Raw genomic sequence first — 22,353 nt, 5'->3', positions numbered from 1 at the left:
AGGAAGTTAAGTCATCTTCAACAGAAGAAAAAAAAAAGAAGAAACAAGACACAAGTCCTCAAAACATTTGTCATAACCAACAATGGACGGAATTTTTCATTTTCTTATTTTCTCTTTTTTACAATACATTTTTTAAAAACCCCGCTGGTTAAGGTTATGGTCTCAGGTAGATCTTCCACAGTCAATCTTCACAGTTTGTGTAAAAGCAGAGAAACATTCTCGCTAGAGTAATAAAATATCATGACTATTATTATGGTCATTATTATCTTTTATTCTTGTAGTGTTCCATATAAATGGTGGAGAGTAGGGGCGAGGCGTATGACCCTAAAGAAGAGTCTACAGTCCCAGAGTTCCTACTCTCCTCCCTGTACAACGCAATGTTTTATTCAGCGGTCGCTCTTTTGTTAAAAAATGCTCACCCGCAGGGAAGGATAATTATGGGAAGAGAGAGTGGGGGTATTCATTCGACCACATTTCTTTATCCTCCTGTATGATCTTGTCGTTCTCCAGAAAAAGATCCAGAGCCTCACTTTCACTGTTGCCACTGTTTTTTAAAATCCAAATTGTATCCAAATCTGGTCTGTCAGCTCTGCCTGGTATGCTGCCTTCAAGTTGAACTATGCCGAGGCATAGGCATAGGCTTAGGAGCAGGCACACACACACACACACACACACACACACACACACACACACACACACACAGACACACACACACACATACACACACAGGCAACTGTCCCATCAGGATTTAAACAACCCATCACTCCCTCTGAACACGCATGCCCTCCCGTCAGCACTTGTGGGGCAAAAGAAACATGTAGAAAATAGCCCATCAGAGGAAACATGAACAGAGATGTGTTCGATGTTGATTAACACCCAGGCTCACGATTCGGTTTGTATCTGAAGGCACTTTGTTTCATGGCAGAAAGTAAAGTGGCTTCTGTTCCACAGGCGGACTGAATATTCGAGTCAGGCCTCACTGATCGGACCTTTCTCCACTCTCTGCCTGTTCCTCCCTCCTCTCCCTCTCCTCCTTCAGCTCCCTCTCTCATTTCAGATCCTGAGCTTCTCTCTGCCCTCCCGTCCACCTTGTCTACACCTCCACGGATTCTCCTGCTTTCATTGTTCTGCCACCACACAGCCGGTTGGCCACTTGGACTCGTGAGCACAGTGTTAATAGATACATAGGCAGCTACAGGGGAGTAAGCAGACAGAACTAAATGTTGCCAGAGACCTTGTTTTTCTACAGTACAGCACCGAGCAGATAAAGAAATGCCAAGGTGTGACGTGAGGCTGGGCCAGAGTGAAAAACAAGTGTCGGTGATTGGCATCTGGTACAAGAAAATGAAGATAAAGATGCACAGGGAAAGGTCTGATTCCATGTGTTTGTAAGCAGGGAAATGATAATTCCTCTCCCAAAAAGTCAGCAGTCTATATATCCGCCGCCTTCCAAAGATATTTTCAAACTTCATAAAATGGTTCTTGTGCTTTACAAACTGTCCTCCCTCGACGCTTGTGGACTCTTTCGCCAAAGTCTAGGCTTATTCATCGCCCACTTGTCTGTGTGCTCGTAAAGATGTCCAGAGTCCTGCGCCGAGGAGTGTTTTCTGTAAAAGAGGTCTCTTTAAAAAAATTAGCGCGTATTCTTTATTACTTTTTGTGTCAAGTTTATATCACGATTTTTTCTCTCTCTCATTAATATCGGCCCCTCCGGGGTCTGCCAGGGGACCCCTGCTGCTTTCAGGATGCATGAATCTTTGGTGATTGGATGCCGAGGGTATAGTTCACAGACGGTGGGTCTGAATGTTCGCCTCTGAGATGACGGAGAGAAGGGTCACCTCTGACCTTCCAGGAGGGTCATCACCAAGGTGATGCATAGCAGCCATATATGGGAGGATGTGGACGGAGACTTTGAGCTGAGATCTAAAACAAAAGAAGTAAAAGAAATATAAAATATTGCTAGCAGTTCATTCTTAACACTCGCACAAACATATAACAACTGGACATCAAAGGAGCCGAGTGTATTTGACTTTACAGGAAATACGCTTAGAGTTTGGTGAGAATATGATTACCACCTTCATGTTCCATCCATCATGTCAGCAGTCTGTTAGCTAAGCCTAGCATAAAGACTGAAAAGAGGGGAAACAAACGTGTTGTTGCTTTTACAGGAAGTTATGCAGTGATTTTCTTCTTCCTGGCAAGCCTTACAACCACAAATTACAAAAGGGACACACTCTTATCTGTGTACAAATTAATTTACCTCCTGCTTTTAGACTTCATGCTAAGCTAAGCTCAGTTCAGCTAAGCTAAGTTCTGCTAAGCTAACGAGGTATGAATCTTCTCTTCCAAGACTCGGGAAGACAGTGAAAAATGTGCCTGACGATCACATCCTAAAACAGTTACTCTGAAACTTTTACTTCTTCAGTCAGATGTCACCTCCGAACATCCCTCCATTAGATATTTCTAATTTTCACATAAAGTAATGTAAGATTCATCATGGGAGATTGAAAAGCATAATTCTTAGCATTACTCTGTCCTCAGGCTGGGGTGGCCACTCCTATAACTCAAAATTAATTCATGTTGTCGCTTTGAATTATAATGGATCCAGATGAATAATAATCTTGCAGTAATACAATAGAATACATCTCCCAGACGGAGATCACTGACTGATTCCGTTTTGGATATATGTGGTTATTTTCCACCAATGACATGAAACATTTTAATAGAGCACCCTGATCCATCTATGGGATATGAAAGGGACCTCTCAGTTTATGAAGCTTCTGGAAAAGTTTTCCTGCGACTCTTTATAACATGAATTAAATCAAGAGAAACAATTTGTGTCTGCCTACCAATTCCACCTTGTCAATTGCAGGCCATTTTCCGTGTCCTGTTTTCTGTTTTTACCTTCTGTTTGTTCCTGCAGTGCAATTACAGTGCTCCATTCAGCCAGCGTGTCTATCGTTCATGTGATTACAACACTGTTGCTAAGGCAACCATGTTCTCCCCAACGAGAGTGTGGTTGAATGCTGGCAACTGTCTAAGATTAGATCCCGTCTCGTAAATCTCCACCTTGTCCAACTAGGTAGAGCGGGAGCGTGGAGCTCCGATAAGGGGGGGACGGAGGAGGCAGAGAGGGGTGTTACTCACTGGGCGGAGGGTCTCGACACTCCCCTTCCTCCAGCGTGACATCATCAATGGCTATGTCCCCCTCGATGCCTGGTCCCCGGATACCTTCTAGCACCACCTGCAGAGAGAAATGTTTGTCATATTATATGTTTGGCATTGCAAGACCACAAAAACAGGATAATTAGCAGATAAAACCTTAAAAGTACAAACCATCATTTTGCTAAATTGCGCCTCATGAAAAATAACAGCAGGTGGCCAGTGTTTGTTTCAGTCTTTTAATGTCACAAATGTTTTAATTAAGAACCCTTGTGGGGTTGGAGCAGTGAGAGAGTGGAGAGAATAAAAAAGGGGAAAAGAACTGCAGCTGAAAATATAATTACTTTCCACAACTGCAGTCATAAACATGATGGAGAGTATTCGCTACACGCAACGATTAGGCGTCTTGAACGCAACGTGAGTGATATTGTGTTTTCAATTGCAAACAGTGTCCACCTCTCTCCTTAATAACACAGCTTTTTGAAGTGCTACATCAATATGCCGCCCCCAAGGAAACTGATCCTTCCACACACAAACACAGGCAGAAGAAGCAACAAGAGGAATGCAGCGGCGTGTTGGATTGATTACGTTTCTTGGTCTCACCTGGAAGGATGATGTCGGATGGATGCTTACTTTCGCCTGCTTCCAGCGGTCACCTTGATTACCGTTTAGCGACCATGCAGGAGCCTCGGAGGTCGTTTGGCCCTTCTGTTTCAGGAGGGCGTTTAGTGTTCCTGCGGCAGAGAGACAGTTGCACATACAGTAACATGTCAGCGCACACACAGACATGGCTCCAACACACAAAGCTGTAAATACATAGAGTGCCAAGCTTAACAAATTGGTTGGAAGTTCAATAATAAATATAACATTTGACACTGTCAGAGGGTATAGGCAACCGTTATTCACCAGCCCTGCATCATCTTCATTCCTCTGTATTGATATGATTTACTGATTATGTTACTAAAGTAGGTCATCAATACTCAGGGTAACACGTTTGTCCCTATCACCCTTTAGCATTCAGACTTTCTGTATTCACTTTTCTGAGATTTTATTTACAGTTTTTAAATATTTCTGTGACAAAATTCCATCAAAGTGCTTATAAAACAATACAAACAAGTACAACCGTTTATGGAAGAATGAAACAAAATGTCAGACAGTTTATAAGATCACATGATTGTTCTTTCCAAAAGTAAGATAAAGTAACATTGCGAAATACATTGAGTTAAACCCATCACACACTCATGTAGCCAGGCAGGTCAGAGTCCCAGTGAAAGGTTGGTAATATGACACTAGCCTTTCAAAGCTCTAGCAAACTTTAAGGGAACTTTTTAAATTTAGTAACAAAATAAAAGCTTTTTCTATCAACTAGTTTGGAGTGGGAAAAATTCAGCTCCAGAGAAATGTTGTCTTAAGTTGGTGCTATAAACTGGCTTTGCTGTAGTAGAAGAAGAAGTGGTTGCAAAACAAGTCGCCTTGCCATCCAACCAATCAATGATAGTACAATGGAGAGAAGTCTTCTTTTCTTTTAATTGGGCTTCTTTTGATGTTTCTTTCTGTCAAATTGTATATGCCATGTATCACGCTGAGTCCCATGTGTGATGGGAATATATCTGAGGAGAGACCAACAGTGAAAACAACTGATGTCATGCGAATGAAATGTCAGAATTTCTTCGGCAAGGGCAAAGGCCATCCAAAGCAAGCGGGAAACTTTTATTTAGGACGTTTTTTTAGCAGTTTCTTCACAGGTTTTGTAGTGCGATACAGCTTCGAAATGCACATGAAAAATAAATTAATGGAAACATTTCTACTGTGCAAAGAAAGATCCCTAGATTCTGTCAAATGTATTCTGGGTTTCCATTTGTATAACAGAACGATGTGTCCTTGAGCCAATGTGCAAAGCAAGGTAGACTTCCAGGTAGGACAATATGTTCCTTAGCAACCGCTTTTCCTCACCGCAGAGCAAGTTTCATGTCATACCGCAGTTAAAAGTCTCTTATGACCGTCCATAGGATGTCAGGTCATGGATGGGCTGCATGTCTTGTGTAACGCACAGGAAATCTAGAATATAAGTGCTCGTGAAATGGATGAAAATTACGAAATAGACGACAAGATGCGTGTTTTTCAGATGGCTTTATGAACATCACCTTGCACTGAATTAACTTGAAGAGCGAATAGAACCACAATTAACCTCTTCCCACAGCTCTGCTGATATCTCTAAATTGAAATCCTTGGTTGTCCCTTTCCTAATAAGATCTAAATTAAAACCAAGGTAGTAAAGCAATTAACACATTTTGAACCTACCTTCCCAATAATTTGGAGGGCTTTTTTTGCCTTCTTAATTTAATAAGTTACCATATGACAATTGGACTGAATAAAGTTTCTGTTAACTTTTCCTTTTATTCTCGCCCACTCTCTCTCCTTTGTGCTCTCTTCTCTTTCTGTCTCTCCCACTATTTGTCATTATTCAGCTCATATCAATGTTTATTTGTATTATGAGGGAATGAATAGAGACATTATCAGTATAAAGAAATAGAAAATCGTTGCAAAATAACCCAGGTCCCAGATTTGAACAGTGCAGAAGAATTACCGCATCGAACTAAATATACATTTCACCAGCTTCAAAATTTAGAAATATAAAACCTCTTGGGTTCAGACGAGGTTTAACCACAATACTGCAGCCCTAATCATTTGAATCAAGCCACTTACGGTATGAAACAGATTGTGATTAAACTGTTGTGGATCCATACCATTTACCGGATGAAATGGAAAACACATCCTAAAAAACGACTCTATAAAAAACTATGAATCTTACTTAACAAGTTAAATATCTTTAGTTCATATTCCTTAAAAACGTATTTCAAATAACTGTAAAACGCACATTTTTAAACAGCAAACAATACATTTGTCCTGTTTGAGAAGTTTTCTATTTTAGAGATATCCTAATACCTCTAATACCACCTACAATGTGAACTCCAGTTTGAAACTGCTTGCTAAAATGGATGTAGACTTTTAAGCCGAATATACAAGAAGACGTGAACATTTACCAGAAGTTGAATATTCCCACAGGTCTCCACCACATTTCAAATGTATTTATTCATCTGCACTCGAAGCAGAGCAGGGCAGTAGCAAAGGTTAATCTCAGGTCACATGAACTGAAACATTTATTAAGATGTGATTCTGCAAGCGATCATAAATTATTTTCCATCCTGTTATAACCCAAATTAATTATCCCTAATGGGCGATTCGTGATGAGAATATTTGGCGAGTGTAAATACATTGCCTGTAGAGAATTTTACATTCTTATAATTTCTAAGTTATGATGACTATCAAACTATTCCTGCTCAGTCCAGCCAAAGAAAAATCCTGGATGTCTAAACCAACTCTGAATTGTTAAAATGCAATTTGAAAGATTCATTTTAACTGAATTCATATACAACCCCTTACTATAAGAGAAGTACAGGCTCTCATTGAGACAGAATAGACTATATACCAAGTCTGAATTGTAGACTGCTCTCAGTGACACCTCTTGTCTGGCCCAGGGCTTTGATATAAAACTGTCAGATGATGACACCCAGTGCAACCACTTCACCATGCTCTCCAAGAGAACCGATTGTGTTGGTTTCTCTATGCGCCATGCGGGAAGACAGAGAGAGAGAGAGAGAGAGAGAGAGAGAGAGAGAGAGAGAGAGAGAGAGAGAGAGAGAGAGAGAGAGCGGAATCCTTCAGCAGCGGGCTAGCAGAGCAGCATCCAAAGACCCAAATCAGGTTAGCATTGGCACCATGGCGGAGCTCAGCAGGACCCCTCCTCTGAAGTCAAGTGAATTTCACATGTATGGAAAGCAGCACCACTTCGTTGACACAACCAGCGAGCAAGAAACAGCAGCGCCTACGACAGCGCTGTTGTTTTTGATGCATCTTTGCCTCAGCAAGGTGCCTCCTTACTGTACATCTCTGTGAGGAGAGGAGGTAAAGCTACATTGTATGTCCCTGTTCATATCCACACATCAGCATGGTATACAGTGCCCCCCCCCTCCTCCCCAAACGACAGCACAATCTTCAGTGGGAGATGAGCTCTCGTACAAGACATGGCCTGCGGTTTCATCTCACGTGGAAGTGTTAAGGATGTAGGAGGATTCTTGCTGATCTGGCAGGCTTACATTTTCTTTGAACTCATCTCGATGTAGGTGGTTATGTCAGTGTCATCACATCCCGAGCATCTGCTGAGTTTTCTTTGGAATCAATTTTTATATAAAGGAAAACCTGTGGCAGACACTTGTGAAGTTTAAAAAAGATCTTAGAAGAGAAAGATGTGAGGTCTGGTGAAAAGTGAGAAATAGCTCTTGGAAATTTTCAATTATGTAGCGAGGAAGTGAGGGGGGGATTGAGGTGCAGTACCACCCTCCTTGCTAATGAAAGGATGACTTCGTTGCTTCTCAGAAGGTCAGGCTTAAAACAGACTTGCTTGGTGTGCTTTGATGGAGACTTAATCCAATAAACAAATGCGACACGGGCTCCAAATAAAACTTTGATGTGGGCTTCAGTAATTAAGTATGACCCTGTCGCAGGTATCCCCCTGTAGCTAACTACGGAGGAGTTTCTTTGAGCCTGTGCCACAGTTCTCATCAGCATGGGGGCGAAACTCCTTATCGACTGATTCTGGCCCTCAGCGCTGCCGTGCCACAACTTCATTGTGAATCACCTCCTCAGCAAAGTCCCGAAGAGCATCAACCTCCCAGCATTTCACGGAGCAGTGCCATGTCTGATGGCTTTGTGACTCACAGGACTTAAAGCCGCCAACTATTTCAAATAACAATTCTCTGCAATAAGAGAACACGGGACACGTGAACACGCATTGTTTGGTCCATTTGTCAGAGGCGTTCTCTTCTCCGGGTGGAAAATATCTCAAACCAACATTCCTGAGCTCTGGGCGAATTTCTCTCACGGCCGGAGAGGCAGAATACTAAATGGAGCGTAGCCATGGAGGATCTGAGCTAGGTTTCAAGTCCTTGACATTTAGCCCATTCATCATAACACACCATCGTCTGGGCATAGGCTCCACCACAGACGGGGAGGGCAGGGAAGAGAGGGTCTGGCTGGCGATCAATTTGAGCAAATTGGAAATGTCACGGCCTACTCAACCTCGGCAGGGAGCCGGAGGAGCTCTCATCTCCCTGCTGAGTCGCCCTCCAACACCTCCGTCCCTATAGTATGTCGCCCTTCCTCGCCTCCACCTCTCCAGATGTTTGTCCGGCCCCCCCACCCGGACACTTCCAGTCTGCCTTTCCCCTGACAACAGTTGATAAGTAGCCAGGCTGAATTTTCGACCATATGGAGTCCTGCTGTCAACTCACTTGTGGGTTTAAATGGTGGGTTCATCCAAAATACATATTTAAAAAACACCATATTTCTAGTTGTATCGAATTGGAAATGTCATTTTTCGTTTATTTGAAATCGTTTTTGAGTTGTCTTACACTACAGAAATACAAAGGAGGAAGGGGAATTTTTTTTATGGTGCAACAACTTACATTTTCTGAAAACAATGTTTTGATAACCCTAATCTGTTGAAAGTATTCACTGAATGAGCGAGAGAGCTTACTGGGAGACAAATGTGATGATGCATACAAACCATCACTAGGACACCCAGACCTTTCAAAAATAATGCTTGTGTCCTCCCTGTTATTCAGATTTGTAACCTTGCTGATAAACAACATACTAGACCAAAAACATTACCTCTTTGTCGGAGGTAAAATTCCAGAACACTGATTTAGGGCTGTGAAAATGTGCCTTTTCCTCAATAGAACAATCTGAAAGCCTTTTTATATAACCAATTCAAACAAGACTCATCTAACAAACTTCAAAGGGAAATTAAATAGTATAAATCAAAAATAAAATATTGCTTATGAAAAACATACACTCAAAAGGAAGAAGAGACAAATCTGAGTGGGGTGGGGGTAAGGGGGAGCAGCAGGTCCAGCAGCAGCTCGGAGCGGAGCAGGTGGAGGGTGGAGATGGCGCTGATACCATCAATGTCTCACCAGAATACTGAGGTAAATGCAGCCAAATGCTTGCTGTAAACATCTTCTCAAAGTGGAGTCGAGTGCAGTTGCCAGCCTGTAGTGATTTCACAGTTTATTGAACATGAAGTTTAATGAGCACAGATCTGCAACTCCCTGTCCCCTCTTTGAGACCCGTTACTATCATTTCTCTCTATTCCCACTTCTTTAATATCTATTTGTTATTCTTTAAATTGTTTTTTGTTTATTAAAAATATTTTTAGGGCAGCAGTCATTTTCTTTCACTTGACGTTTCTGTTTTTGTCGTTTGCAATGTCATTTTCTTTCTTAAGGCCCATCAGTTTCCTAATTAAAGTAAACATGAACAAAAATAATCTGCCAAACTTTTGATATATTTTTGTTTTTTGTCTTGTCACTGGTTTGTATTGGGGGAGACAAATTTGGAAGAAGGATACTTTCATGCATCAATCAGGATTAGGCAGTATTTTCTCAGGAATCTGATCTGAGTTATTTGGGTTGTCGGGACACTGTCAATCAAATCTGATTAAACCATTTCCTTGATTTTTGTGTATTAAACACAAATGACTCAAGGTTTTATTCTTTTAAACTTTGATTTCTCTAAATAAGTCATTACGATGTGCCGTTATTTAGAGAAACTTTTTGGCAAGTGGCATGAGAACAGATCACAGAGAACGCCTTGATGTGAGACAAAAACTGAGTCATCAAATTGTTTTAGAGAACAAATGTCAAAGGTAACGGTCTGCAACACGAGACGACTGTGTTTTCTTTCAATTGTAGCAAATTATTGGTGACTGCAAAAACATCATTACAGGCCAGCAGACACTGAGAGAATAATATTTAGCTACAAGCTGCTCAAGTTCATGACCCCAACTACTTCCTATGACCATTAGACACAAACTGACCCAAGATGAGGGACCCGATAAACAGACACAGACCCAACTTTGAACAAGTGAACTGATTTTGAATGCACGAAAAGGGTATTCATTAGGCTGATCTAACATGTTATAATAATATTAAAATGAAATAAATATATGGAAACCTAAATAAACATTTTGGTTTTACAATATACATCATTTAAAGTTATTAATCATCAATATTTGGTATCATTTATTAAGTCTGCTAGAAGTAATTCAGACGAATGAAATAAAAACATGGGTGAATCCAAAAAATAAATAGGTATCAAAATTATAAGGACACCTCATTTTTGTAGCCTAAAATGCACCATATCAGCTTACCATCCCACACACTGCCTTAAAAAGCATCCAGCACCCATGATACCAAGGTGACCCTGCAACCCCACACAGCGGTGCTCCTGCTCCTCACCTGCAGAAGACCCTGCGCAGTAGCTAATGATTTAGGGTAAATCCAAACAGAAAAGTCACCAAAGTAACACTTTAAAATGTAAGTCTGCTGCTTTTGTGCCAAAGTTATTTATTATTTTTCCTCTGATCCAAAGTCACTATCGGACAGTCAGAGCCCGAGTGCTTGGGGTTGGCTGATTGGGTCCCCGGTGAAGGAAGCCTAAAAGACAGTCGCAAGCCACAGGAGGCTCCTTCAGTCGCTCTGCCATCTTCAAATGGGCCACACAAGCTTGTTATCTACATTCAGCGAGGGTCGTAAGAGCTAATGCCCAGGATTTGTGTACACACCTTTGAAGGGGTTTGTTGCAAAAGTGAGATATCTTTTGCTTGAAACATCTGACAGCTGCACTTACTAAATTTGAGCATGAAAGCAAAACACACCCCGCCACACCTGACATGGGACAAACTCTCTGGAAAGGAGTGAAATTCTGTTGGCCGACGTTTTACTTTTTCTCCTCAGTGAGTGTGAAAAACAACAATTCTTTGACAAAATGAAGTAAAAAGTCGCTGTGAAACACGTAGGTGGCAGACAGCAATTTCAGAAAAAACATCTCTCCATTAATGTTTCGAAGCCAGTGTGACGTCCAACAGATGATGGTGATGGAGTTTTCTTTGGTAAATGCAATTTGTTGTGTTGGCTCATTGACTGTTATTTAGTTCCACATAGATAAGAATGCATCTCCGTCATTTAGCAATGAATAGCCAAAGCAATTTAAACTCACTTCAAGTTGCTTTTGCTGCTCGAGCAACCAAAGGCACAGAACAGTGACAGATTCTTTAAAGAACGACTCTAATTATGCTTTTATGCATCAGTTTCCATGAACCACTGAGCAGTGAATATAAATTAAGATGATCTTTTCAGCAGGGTTTGAGCTCTATGGCAGATTAAACCCAAAAGCAACACACACATTGGTTGCATAGACATGAGACAGTGAAGGAAGGAGAAGTGTGTCTTACCTATGTGTTTCCCATACATGTGGTAGAAGAAGCCGAAGCAGTAGGCAGGCGGGTTGGTGATAACATAAGGGTTTTTAGGTGCTACGTTGAAAAACGGACTAACAAGTCGCGCTTGGTCCCCTTCCTTCCGTGGTCTTGATGTCTCAATGTACATGTAGAAACCTAGAAACACAGAAACACCAATGAGACACTCAGAGAATCAATAAAAACAGATGATTATACAGACAGTGAAAAAGCCACATTATCTAAATCTCGTTATTTGGATGAAAACCAAAGGAGGAAGAACTCTGGTTTAGTAAAAATCCATCAATGCACATACATATTGTGGGTAAATAGTTTAACACTAGAACCGCCAGGGGTCGCTTTATACCTAAAACCGCCAATGGGTAAAAGTTACCCGTTGGCGGTTCTAGCGTTAAAGGAAGGTATAAAAGACGGTTTAGTCTATCATGGCTGGATGCTTCTACACCCGTCAGATTGTCAGCTTACTCATCTTTCTTGTCCTGTTGTCACATTCCCAGATATCCTTCTTTACCACCTATAGGGCAAACGTATTCAGTGTTCTTTATGCAGTGTTGTATATAGAGTGTATTATCTGAATATGCCTTGTGGCTGTCTTCATGACACAGGACAAAGTCGTTGTGCCTTCCTGGGAAACTGCACAGTGGATGTACCCTTTGAAAAATATGAGAGCTTTTGTCAGACAGTGTTCAGAATCCCACAACTACTTTCTGATTGCCCACAGATATGCCGGAAAATCATTTGTCACTGTAGACAACACGAATAGCGAGTCCTCCTTGGTAATGCTCAGTTGATTTTTCAGCCAGTTTGCGATGGCATGATGGAAATGAATTCCTCCGCGTAAGAGATAAGGGGCAGTAGGACAGTTTTGACTTTTTACTAATAGCAACAACCAGGGGGCAAATCAAGGCGATAACAATGGGGTTACATTTCTGCTCCCTCAGTCTGACGATGGTGGACAGCAGCAGTGATGGCAGTGAGTTAAACAGCCCCCTGGTTGTGTCTGTGCCGCATGATCTAAAGCCAATCTCCACCCTGCCACAGGCACAGGGAAGGTAGCTAGTGAGCACGCCCCTGCAGCCAAAATCAAATGGAATATCTCCCTCAGTTGAATCTCATATCAGATAATTATACGAAAAGAGGAATGGGGTAGGTAATGAAATGCTGGACATTTGGAAACCATTAGGTGATTAAAGCCAATGCATTATTTACTGCTTCAGCTGCTGCCGGTGCCACAGCGCCATAATAGGCACTTATACTCCACCACAGATACCACCCATCAGCAGATTCATATGAAATCCTGCAAATCCAATTATATTTATTCTTTATTCATTAAGTTCTTGAATATTAAACACCTGCACATGTAACTAACATATTTAATACTGTTCCTATGCATATTTCTCTGGTTGAGGTACCCATGGAAACAGCAGCAGAGACTCTGTTCCAACATTTATTCATAACTATAAATGATCAAGGCTGCTTATTGTTTTGTTGTGTTGCATCAAACAATTGATGACTGAGAGTGTACAGAGAAAACATCTATTATGCAGCCAAGAACACGGGATTCTTTCTGTCTTATTATAAAAACAAATGTATAAAGTGAAACTTTTTGTGAAATTGTTTGGATGGTACAATCCATTCAATGCTAATTTTACATGTTGCCACGTAATTTAGCAATGACATGATAATGACACTGTTTGCCTGTTGCACTGTAGGGATTCATTTATTCATGCATGGATTACATAAGAAATAACAGAGTGGTGTCCATTTAAATGTGTGCATTCAACCGAGGTTTTTCCAATCCAATGAGCAGGTGCAGTGTGTTCAGAGTCGCTCTGACAGCTGGCAAAAATAATCGCTTACACTTACAACAACTGTGTTTTTTGTACCTAATCCTGCATACATTGCAATGTGATTGTTCAGCTAAATCCATAAACCCCAAGCTGTGAAAAATATATCTTCCCTATCTGGTTCACTGATTAGCTGCTGCCACGGTGAGTTGGTTGGTGATTTGTATCAAATGTTATCTACAGGTATATAGCATCTAACTATATATATCTTTTCTCCGCACACACCAACATATTCTACTTCAGTGGAGCAGAAGTCTTTCTCAGCATGTGTGGTGAGAAAACAGGGACACACTAAACACTACGTCTAACACATAGTCAACACATTCACAATACCACTGACAATGTAGAGTTTCCAATTTTCCAATGACATATGATCGGACCGTTGTGAGCAGAAAATCCCTGTGCCAACATGAGTATGAAGCTATAAAAGGGAATGCTCAATCAAATAATCTCCTTAATGATGATTCATCAAAGGAACAAATAAGCCAACCCTTTGCTAGGCCCCCTGTAGCTATGTGGGTCAAAATGTAATTTCTACAAGAACATAGAGGAGGCAGATTTACACTAATAGTTATTTTGAGAACAATGCATACTCACATTCAGTGTTACTATTTTCTAGCCACTGGCTGTGGATTTTGTTAGTAGAAATGAAAATTGTTGCTTGCTGGTTTTATCAGGGCTAGGTAGCTAGCTTATTAATGCTGACTTTTTGAGTTGGTCGAAACCCTGTTTTCGCATTTAATCTGACTCAAATTTCTCTCCCTCTGCTCACTCCAGTGCTCTTACTCTCTTCCTGTTGCCAAATATGTTTCAGACACATTCAATATGACAGCTGAACAGTTGCGAAAAAGCTGAGCTAACAAAGGAGCTGAAGTTGAATGAAATGGATGGTCCAATTTTTTTTTTTATTTCACAGATTTATTTTCTGTTTTGCATCTTTTTTTGTAAAAGTTCCCTCTTTGGTAATAAAACTTGGTTGTTGTTCATTGTACTCCACTTGGATGTTTGGTTTTCACTGAGCAGAATAATTTATGTGCACAGTTTGTTTAGAAATCTGCTGACAGGGGGAAAGTTTCAGTGTCCTCACCTTAAATCTTAGTGCGGTGTGAAAACTTGAGGCGTTCAGCAGGCGCTCACACTGAGAATGGAGTTTTCAGTGAAGCGGCATACTTATATTCAAAGAGTTCATACGTCATCATTTTAAATAGTATGTTTTTAGCTAGGGAGTAAGGGAGTAATGTTTGACTTTGGAGAATATCATAAATGTTTTTTGTCTATTCCTTACAATTTTGTTCTTTTTGGTTTCTTGATAATTAAAGGTTATCTTCCAAACTCACAGCCAATTTAAATGTTATCAGCTGATTGCATGGGCATTATGGGAGATTATTCTAATGAGTCAATTGGGCCAAACTGCACCTACTTAAATTGTTAAAGTAAAACAACACAAGGTAAAGTGAATGCAATGTAACATTTTGAACAGAAACCATACAAATTCTTTAAGTCTAGGCAAGAAAAGTACTTGTGGTTTGGTTAAATTAACTATGATTGTAAAGTGAAAGTGAAACTTAACATTTTACACAAGACGAAACATTATTGGTTTCCTAAGTGACTCTGGCATCGGTCTCCTGGATGAGGGTCAATGTAATTTGTATCGAGTTGTCCCCAACCTATATCCTTAAGGAGTTTGGGGCTCATTATACAATGTCGAATGATATTTCTCCTTTGCTTTCGTCACGTTCACTACAAATGTAGGAAATGTATTGTCTTTCTGTATTCTGTGTGAATAGATGGTAAAAGCCAAAGGCCCATTTAGTTAGTTGATAGCATTTGAACCGGGTTAAACTCTTTGGATACTAAGTATTAGTCCTACTGAAGCTAAGTTATGATTGTTCAATCACTGTATGGGGATGTGCTTGGTAAAGTATTACGATTTTTAGAAGTTCTTACCCTGTTTGGAGCCACTGCGGTCCCCGCTGGGCCCGGTGTTGGGGGTGTACTTGGTATCTCTGGTAGCAGCACTGTGCCTCGTCCAATCAAAATCGTCATTCTTGTCCTGGGTGAACATGCAGATGGGCTCCTCCTCAAAGCTGCAGTGGAACTCTCCTGGAGAGCGACAGAGCAGAACCAGGCTCTAACATTCACAGCATTATGTGAGAGTGAGATCTTACACACTGCCTCGTAGGTACAGTTTGTGTGCAGCCCGACACCTACTGTATATTTATGAGATTTATGAGTGTGTGCATGTCCCCGGGGCATACAGAACAGCAAAGTCCTAATTACACCACACTATCTGTAAAAGAGTTTCTAAATTAAGATGTGACCTCTCACTGACTGCGGTGGAGACGTCAGCGAGTGCGTTTTCTTTTTCTAAAGACAACGAAAGGAAGTCTCTGCAGGAAGAAAGCTGCACCCAATGGCAGCATGTGTGTATGGAAAAGAGGGTGAAAACATAACATTGGATTTCTAAATGTATTATAGTTTAATAGAACAATTTTAGAAGTAGCATTAAGGGCAAATAAATGACTATGAATGAAAAAATCACCCTTTTTTCAAGATTGAATGTAAAAAGGGTTGTCCTTGGATGTATTGTAGTATCTGTAATCAGTTTTTAAAAATGACACCACCTCTTCATCTTGTCTTTAGTGGGTGTGCAGGTGGAGATATTGGGTGCTCACCCTTCGCCCTCTCTTCTCCTCCATCACTCTGCACTCCTTTAAGACTGCAATTTTTAAACTAGTGGAGTGTGCATAGAGGCCATGAAACTAAGTTTCAACAACCTTCAAGAAAAACATTTATGTAATCTCTAGCTTGGGGTCAAAATGGGTCACATGTCGGGGAATGCCTTGACAGAGACCGTACTAATATTCGGAAATCACACGTGCAGGAAACCAGCCCATAATGAAAAGGTAACTGGCAGGATCAACAGTGTAAAAATTTACATTTAATCCATGTAACAGACAAAGCAATAACACCTAACCAGAGGACACAGCGCTGCTGAACAGTGTCCTCAAAGAGATAGTAAAAAGGAACATTTGGATTCAGGATGCAGGCATGTGTTCTGATAAATATTCATTGATTTATTAAAATGTAGCTGGGAGCAGTTTGGAGTGGTGACCTTGAGAGGTGCAGAATCTGCAGCTTTTACTCAGGTAATGGAGGTAACATAGACTGAGGTAGAGTGTGGGTGGATGGACCATGGGAAGTAAGAAGGGCAGTGCTGCTGCGAGGCAGAGCGATATGGAAAGTGAGACTAGGAGAGAAAGAAGTGGGAAGGGCCGGGTTGTGAGCACTCTTGACTCTTCTCCTCATAGGCATGCAGATTTAAATGGAGGTCTAGCTCCCGGCGCTAGACACAAACGCCCTCATCCACTGTGAGCTAAACTAAATGTTTTCGCCTTGTGCGCCCAGGAGAGATAGCAGGATTTGGAGGCGAGGCAGAGGAAGGAGGGAGGAAGAGGAGGCGTGCAGGTAAGATAGCTTCCTTCGGGGATTTGGATAATGATGTTGGTGATTAGGATGTTTGTTATTATGCTGGCAATGTTTGTGCGAACACCCACCAAAACCTGTATCTATAAAAATAAATAAACAGCACAATGCAGCACGGCAGACAATGATTAAGAGACGATTCTCAAGGCGTGAATAATGCGAATTTGTAAAGTTTCAACAAGGAAATGTGTCATAAATGGGACTAAACACTAAAGGATATAAACATACGGCACAGATGCATGCATAAGTAATGCTCACAAAGCACAGAGTGTGCAAATGTGCTCCCACACACACACACACACACACACACACACACACACACACACACACACACACACACACACACACACACACACACACACACACACACACACACACACACACATCTCATGCAAATACACTCCATTCAAAATGCACAATATCCTGCAGAGATTTAAAGCTCTCGACATGTCAAATGGCCTGCTGCAGGATCCTAGAGGAAGTCAAATTGATCATACTTCATTAGGTAAGGATACTTAGCAGGATGTTCCAGTGCAGTGTGACATGTTGAGAGTCAAATCTCCACGGGATGTGCAGTTACTTTGAGTCTCCCCACTGTTCTGGCAGACTGTGCTACGACATAAGGAGCTCGCTCTCTGCTGAGCCATGCTAAGTGAGGTGCACATTACTTACTCAGGTGAGGGTTGATGGGTGCTGTGAAAGAGAAAAGGCCAAAGAGAGTCATTAGTAGGGAATATCTTAGCCGTCTGTCAATAAGTGAAACGCTTCTTAAAAGGAAACGCGCAGCGAGGCGCACGCAGCTGTACAAGCACTCAAACTGTCGCTCTTTAAAAACGCTTGGCTGATATAATGCGCTCCACCACAGGTGACAGACGAATACAAGACGTACATACTCACAGTAGCTGTGCTGTTAACCTTTTTGCCTTGCTGTCATGTAATGTTTAGGCGCAGAGCTAATAAAAGCCGACATGTATAAAAGTTTGAGCTCGCACAGTAAACTTAATGAAAGAGGCCCGTGGGAAATATCGTCCTGTGATATTAAAACACTGGAAGCATTTTGGAGGGTACGTTCCATCTTCGTCAAGCTCCATTGCCTTCACAGTGTACAAATAAAAAAGGAAAGACCTAAACAGGACGCAATCGACTGGCACACACAATGCAATTACCATCGAGCAGACAGACAGAAGAGATGTCTGGGATTTAAAGTGGAGAAGGTGACAGCTGGAGTTATCAAATGTAAAAGACAGATGGATTAGGAAGACCAGCCTGACCACATTAATAAGCTTATAGCGCAACTGCTTATCATTATTGCCATTTACCGACATTGCTGATGTTCTTGTTCAAGGTGACTTCCATTTAGAGCACTAAGCCTGTTTTATACTTCCATTTAGAAGCCAATAAATCATAGAAATGAGTAACAATCACAAGTGTGTCTGCTAATCACTTTCCTCTAACATCTTTGAGTCTTTGTGTGGTTTCAAAACCGCTAGTACCGAAACTTTTACACCAGACAACCAATGACTGTCAACTGAAACACATGCAAGGTTCTTTGTGCTTTCTGTCCACCTCACCATGGTTCAATGCCTCCCCTCATTGATAATTTAAGAGGCTACCGCCACAGCAAACACAGAAAGGTCAAGGGTATCACGCAGAGTTGCAACGAGCAAGTTAGTCGGCACTTCACTTTTTGCAGAGTAAATACCATTTAACCTGTCAAGAAGATTCATGGGCATTTTCATGATCGATTGCTGACCGGCTGAATAGATGCGATACATCAGCTTTACCACAAAACTACGTCGCCCCGTGATTTATGAAACCTTGCTGCTCATGGGAGGAATTGATTTTAATCTTACCAATTAAAGTGAGTAATAACAAATCATTCCCACAAAGGAAAACATGTACTGAGGAGTGGGAAAGTACCGCGGGGACGGTGGAATTGCTCTTTTTAAAAGCAGAAACTCAAGAAGAGATTTCTGTTTATTGCCGTGCGGTTCATAGAAATGTGTGTCCACTTGTACACAGTGTGGAGAAAAGAGGAAATAAGCACAAAGGCACACACAGAGAGAGAAAAGGGGGGGTAGAGAGAGAGAATAAACCATTGCATTTCCAATTGAATCATATAAAACATTCAGTGAACTGCAACACTGCAGCTGGAGCCTCGCCACAAAGTGTGGAAAGAACAGGCTGTACACTATCAAAGCTTTAATAATCCTTATGTTTCCGATCCTGAAGAAAGCTGCACCCAAACACTCGATGCTTCCTCCTGAAACTACGCTGTGCTGCACAGAGAGGCACTGCTGCACAGAGAGGCACTGCTGCAAAGAGAGGCTCTGCAGAGGAGGGAGAAATCATCCAGGCTGTTGCAGAGAGAATGTTTTAAATGACAACCTACAGCCTTGGGCCGCCGAAACGGATGCTGAATTATCCGACAGAACTCCATTCCTTTCAGCATCCCTTCTTTACCTCGCAGCATCATGTTTCCTGCAGCTGTCCTCACACCCCCTCCCCCCTTCCTGCTGCCCCCCTCCTTTCTTCCAAGACAGTGGTTATGAAAATATGTTTCCTTGTCACTTTTTTTTAAACCTTCACCCCCCCCAGGCTGATTCACGGTGCCTTAGTCCAGATGAATGTGTCTGCTGGAGCTCTACCACCGCTGATGAAATCAAGCCGAGCACAGAGCAGGCCCAGAGGGTACTCTACCAGCGCTGTGCATGCACACACACTTCCAAAAAACACACACAAAATACCAGATTTACCTTCCAATTTGGATGACTGTATTTGAAATTGGGAAGCAAACAAGCAACAAAATAAATTCTGTGTTTATGTTCAAGCCTTGTTTTTGAATACTTCTGTAGTTCTAGAAAAACATGATTGGACCACAAACACTCTCATCAAAATGCCCCATTGGTGTGAAAAAGCCCCTCAAGCGATCTGCAAAGACTTTAGAAAAAAACATGTCTTTCTCGCATTTACACTCAGCTTTCCCTTCAAGCTACTAAAAAAACCTCAAATAATGATCCAGGATAAAAAGTCATCTTGATATTTCTCAAGATAAACAGTGAAGTGGGTCTTCAATGCAGCTATTTGAAAACTTCTGTTATGAAAGGGCATGTCCTCAGCCCACCATGACTAGAAGTTTTATATCTTCCTGCTTTTCCAACTCAGAGGACAAAGCAAACTGTTGCGTGATGCATGACTGCCTTCCATCCAAATTGCCTAATTTTGATTGAAACACAAAGTGAGCTCATTGACCGCCAAAGGACAGCGGTTCGTGGAGGCTGTTCCGGATACAAACACTGACTTCATCTTGGCTGGATTCCCTGCCCACTGGCCTGAGGCTGTATTACAAAGCAGCAGACAATTTCATGGCTCCAGCCAAGTGTCCTCAAAGACAACAGCAGCCCAGCTTCTTTGTTTTGTTTTCACTGACCTCATATAATTCACGCTCTCTGAGATTCCCATCCATCAGGTTTAAGGGGTCTGGGTGGGTGCCATAACGTTCTGAGAAAGCTTTGTGATGGTTTCACAGCTAATACCAGCGTGGGCAAATGTAATTCGGCAATCTTCCCCTAATGTGTCCAAGACAGAAATAACACGAGTGACTTCACACTATTAATGTCCTTCAATCAAACTGTTGGCTATGTGCTGGTTCTGCAGCAACACATCCAAGCACAGCCTCCCCGTGTACAATCATCTCCTGTGTATTATCCTGCTCTTGCATCAGTGTGTATAACACATTGATGCAAGAGCAGTGTGTATAACACATTGATGCAAGAGCAGTGTGTATAACACATTGATGCAAGCAAGTGAATCCTTAATGGACTTCCACATTGATGAGCTTTAAATAGTGAGAATGCACGTGTGGGTAAAAAAACAAATATATATCATAATATAATCAATATTGCTTCAAGTGAATACTGATTTGTCTTATTGGGGCCCTATTATACTAATTTTCAGGTTCATATTTGTATTATTTGCCTCTACTGTGTAATGTTTTTTTGTCATACTGCCTGTGCTGCATTACATCCTTTCACACCTTCTGGCTGAAGCCAGAGCCCAGTCTGCTCTGATTGGTTAGCTGGCCGGCTAAACTCCCAAATATCAAATACAAGGTGTTGGGGCACTAGCAAAAAGAAGTGCAACTGTTAAGTAGTGATTTCAAACAAACAAAGTACGGGATGGGAAGGGACGTGTGGGAGAGGCTCAAACTTTGCTTACTAGTTACATGCAAAAAAAACTATATAACACACAACAGGGACGGGGAAACCCCCCAAAAGCATTATAGGGCCCCTTTAAACAAAGCTTGCGGGTATAGTTTCATATTTAACAGACGGCCATGAGAGTTTTTTCTATCACTACTATATTGCTACAATTAAAGTGTTTTTCAGTATTTGATCACATTTCATGAATTCTGTTCAGGAAAAAATAATATCCTGCAACAACACAATATGCTAAAGAAACCCTACGTTGCAAAACTTGAGGCTTATATCAGTAAAAGTAATAATTCATATATTTTTATCGAATGACTGACGTAACAAAGCTCAGACAGGGATTACACTGAACCACCGCTGGCCGAATAATAAAACCCCAACACAACAGCTATGGCAGGCTCCAGATTTGATCAAAAGCAGAAAACTGTATTTAAAATAAGATTTAGTGGGTTTCGCCTCACGGAGAGACATCTCACTGTCACTATGAGCTGCATAAAAATGGAAAATTAAGAAATATCTGCAGTGTTTCACTGTGCCACAGTGAGGGATGACAGGAGGCTCAGACATTAAATCCTTTGCCATGAAGGAAACCAGGGAGAGAGGGAGAGACGGATGTTGTGAGGAAAACCAAACAGATGCCGAGTTTGTCGCTGCAGCAGAATTTAAAAGAACGTCTTTGGAGCTCCGTGACACAACCATCCTTCATCCTACAGCTGGGGACACTATAACCGCCTTTGTGTTTTCTTGCCAACTCACAGAAAAGCTGCTACCATTGGCTTTATGTGCATCACAATGATCGCATAGCCTATTGGGCAATGACGAGCAAACACACTAATACTTCATTTTTAGTGGCCTTATGGTGGAAGGAGGACAGCAATGTTAATTTTAACAGCTAACAAAGCGGCCATCATATTTTTGTTGTTTACTTGGTTCAGACACATGAATTTTAACTATCACGGGGAGCTAGAGAATATATTGTTTAGAGTAGTGAAAGCCGGGCCACGGTCAGTATTGCAAGGCAAGCATACAAGCACACACAGTTGGACAAACACAGCAAGAAAATACACTTCTGGTACACTTGAGGGTTATTTGGAGACTCCTTACCTGTATGTCTCTCTAATTTGTTGAAGGGAATCACAGCAAACACAGGGAAAATGTACAAACTCCACTGCATAATCAGAGGCTAAAGGTGAATTCCCCCTCACAGCTTTCCAGGAGTGAAACAACAGTGCTAAAGACAATCGTCACACATTGTGATGACTGAATTTTC

At 41.5% G+C, this 22,353-nt stretch overlaps 1 protein-coding gene across 1 annotated transcript in view; it reads right to left on the bottom strand.

Moving 5' to 3' along the window:
- Positions 1-1,066: 1,066 nt before the first annotated feature.
- LOC134876991 (MAM domain-containing glycosylphosphatidylinositol anchor protein 2-like) overlaps positions 1,067-22,353 on the bottom strand; it is a 157,631-nt gene continuing 136,344 nt past the window's right edge. Inside the window, exons 13-18 of the mRNA XM_063902315.1 lie at positions 17,545-17,565; positions 15,334-15,489; positions 11,516-11,677; positions 3,766-3,896; positions 3,148-3,244; positions 1,067-1,923 (exon numbers count right to left, since the gene is read on the bottom strand). Coding sequence (XP_063758385.1) covers positions 1,835-1,923; positions 3,148-3,244; positions 3,766-3,896; positions 11,516-11,677; positions 15,334-15,489; positions 17,545-17,565 — 656 coding nt within the window. The 3' untranslated portion in view covers positions 1,067-1,834. The remainder of the gene's footprint in view (positions 1,924-3,147; positions 3,245-3,765; positions 3,897-11,515; positions 11,678-15,333; positions 15,490-17,544; positions 17,566-22,353) is intronic.

Source organism: Eleginops maclovinus, chromosome 15 (assembly GCF_036324505.1).
Source record: "Eleginops maclovinus isolate JMC-PN-2008 ecotype Puerto Natales chromosome 15, JC_Emac_rtc_rv5, whole genome shotgun sequence".
In the NCBI taxonomy this organism is placed as follows: domain Eukaryota; kingdom Metazoa; phylum Chordata; class Actinopteri; order Perciformes; family Eleginopidae; genus Eleginops; species Eleginops maclovinus.
The sequence above is the reverse complement of the archived record's forward strand: the minus strand, read 5'-3'. Positions and strand labels throughout refer to the sequence as shown.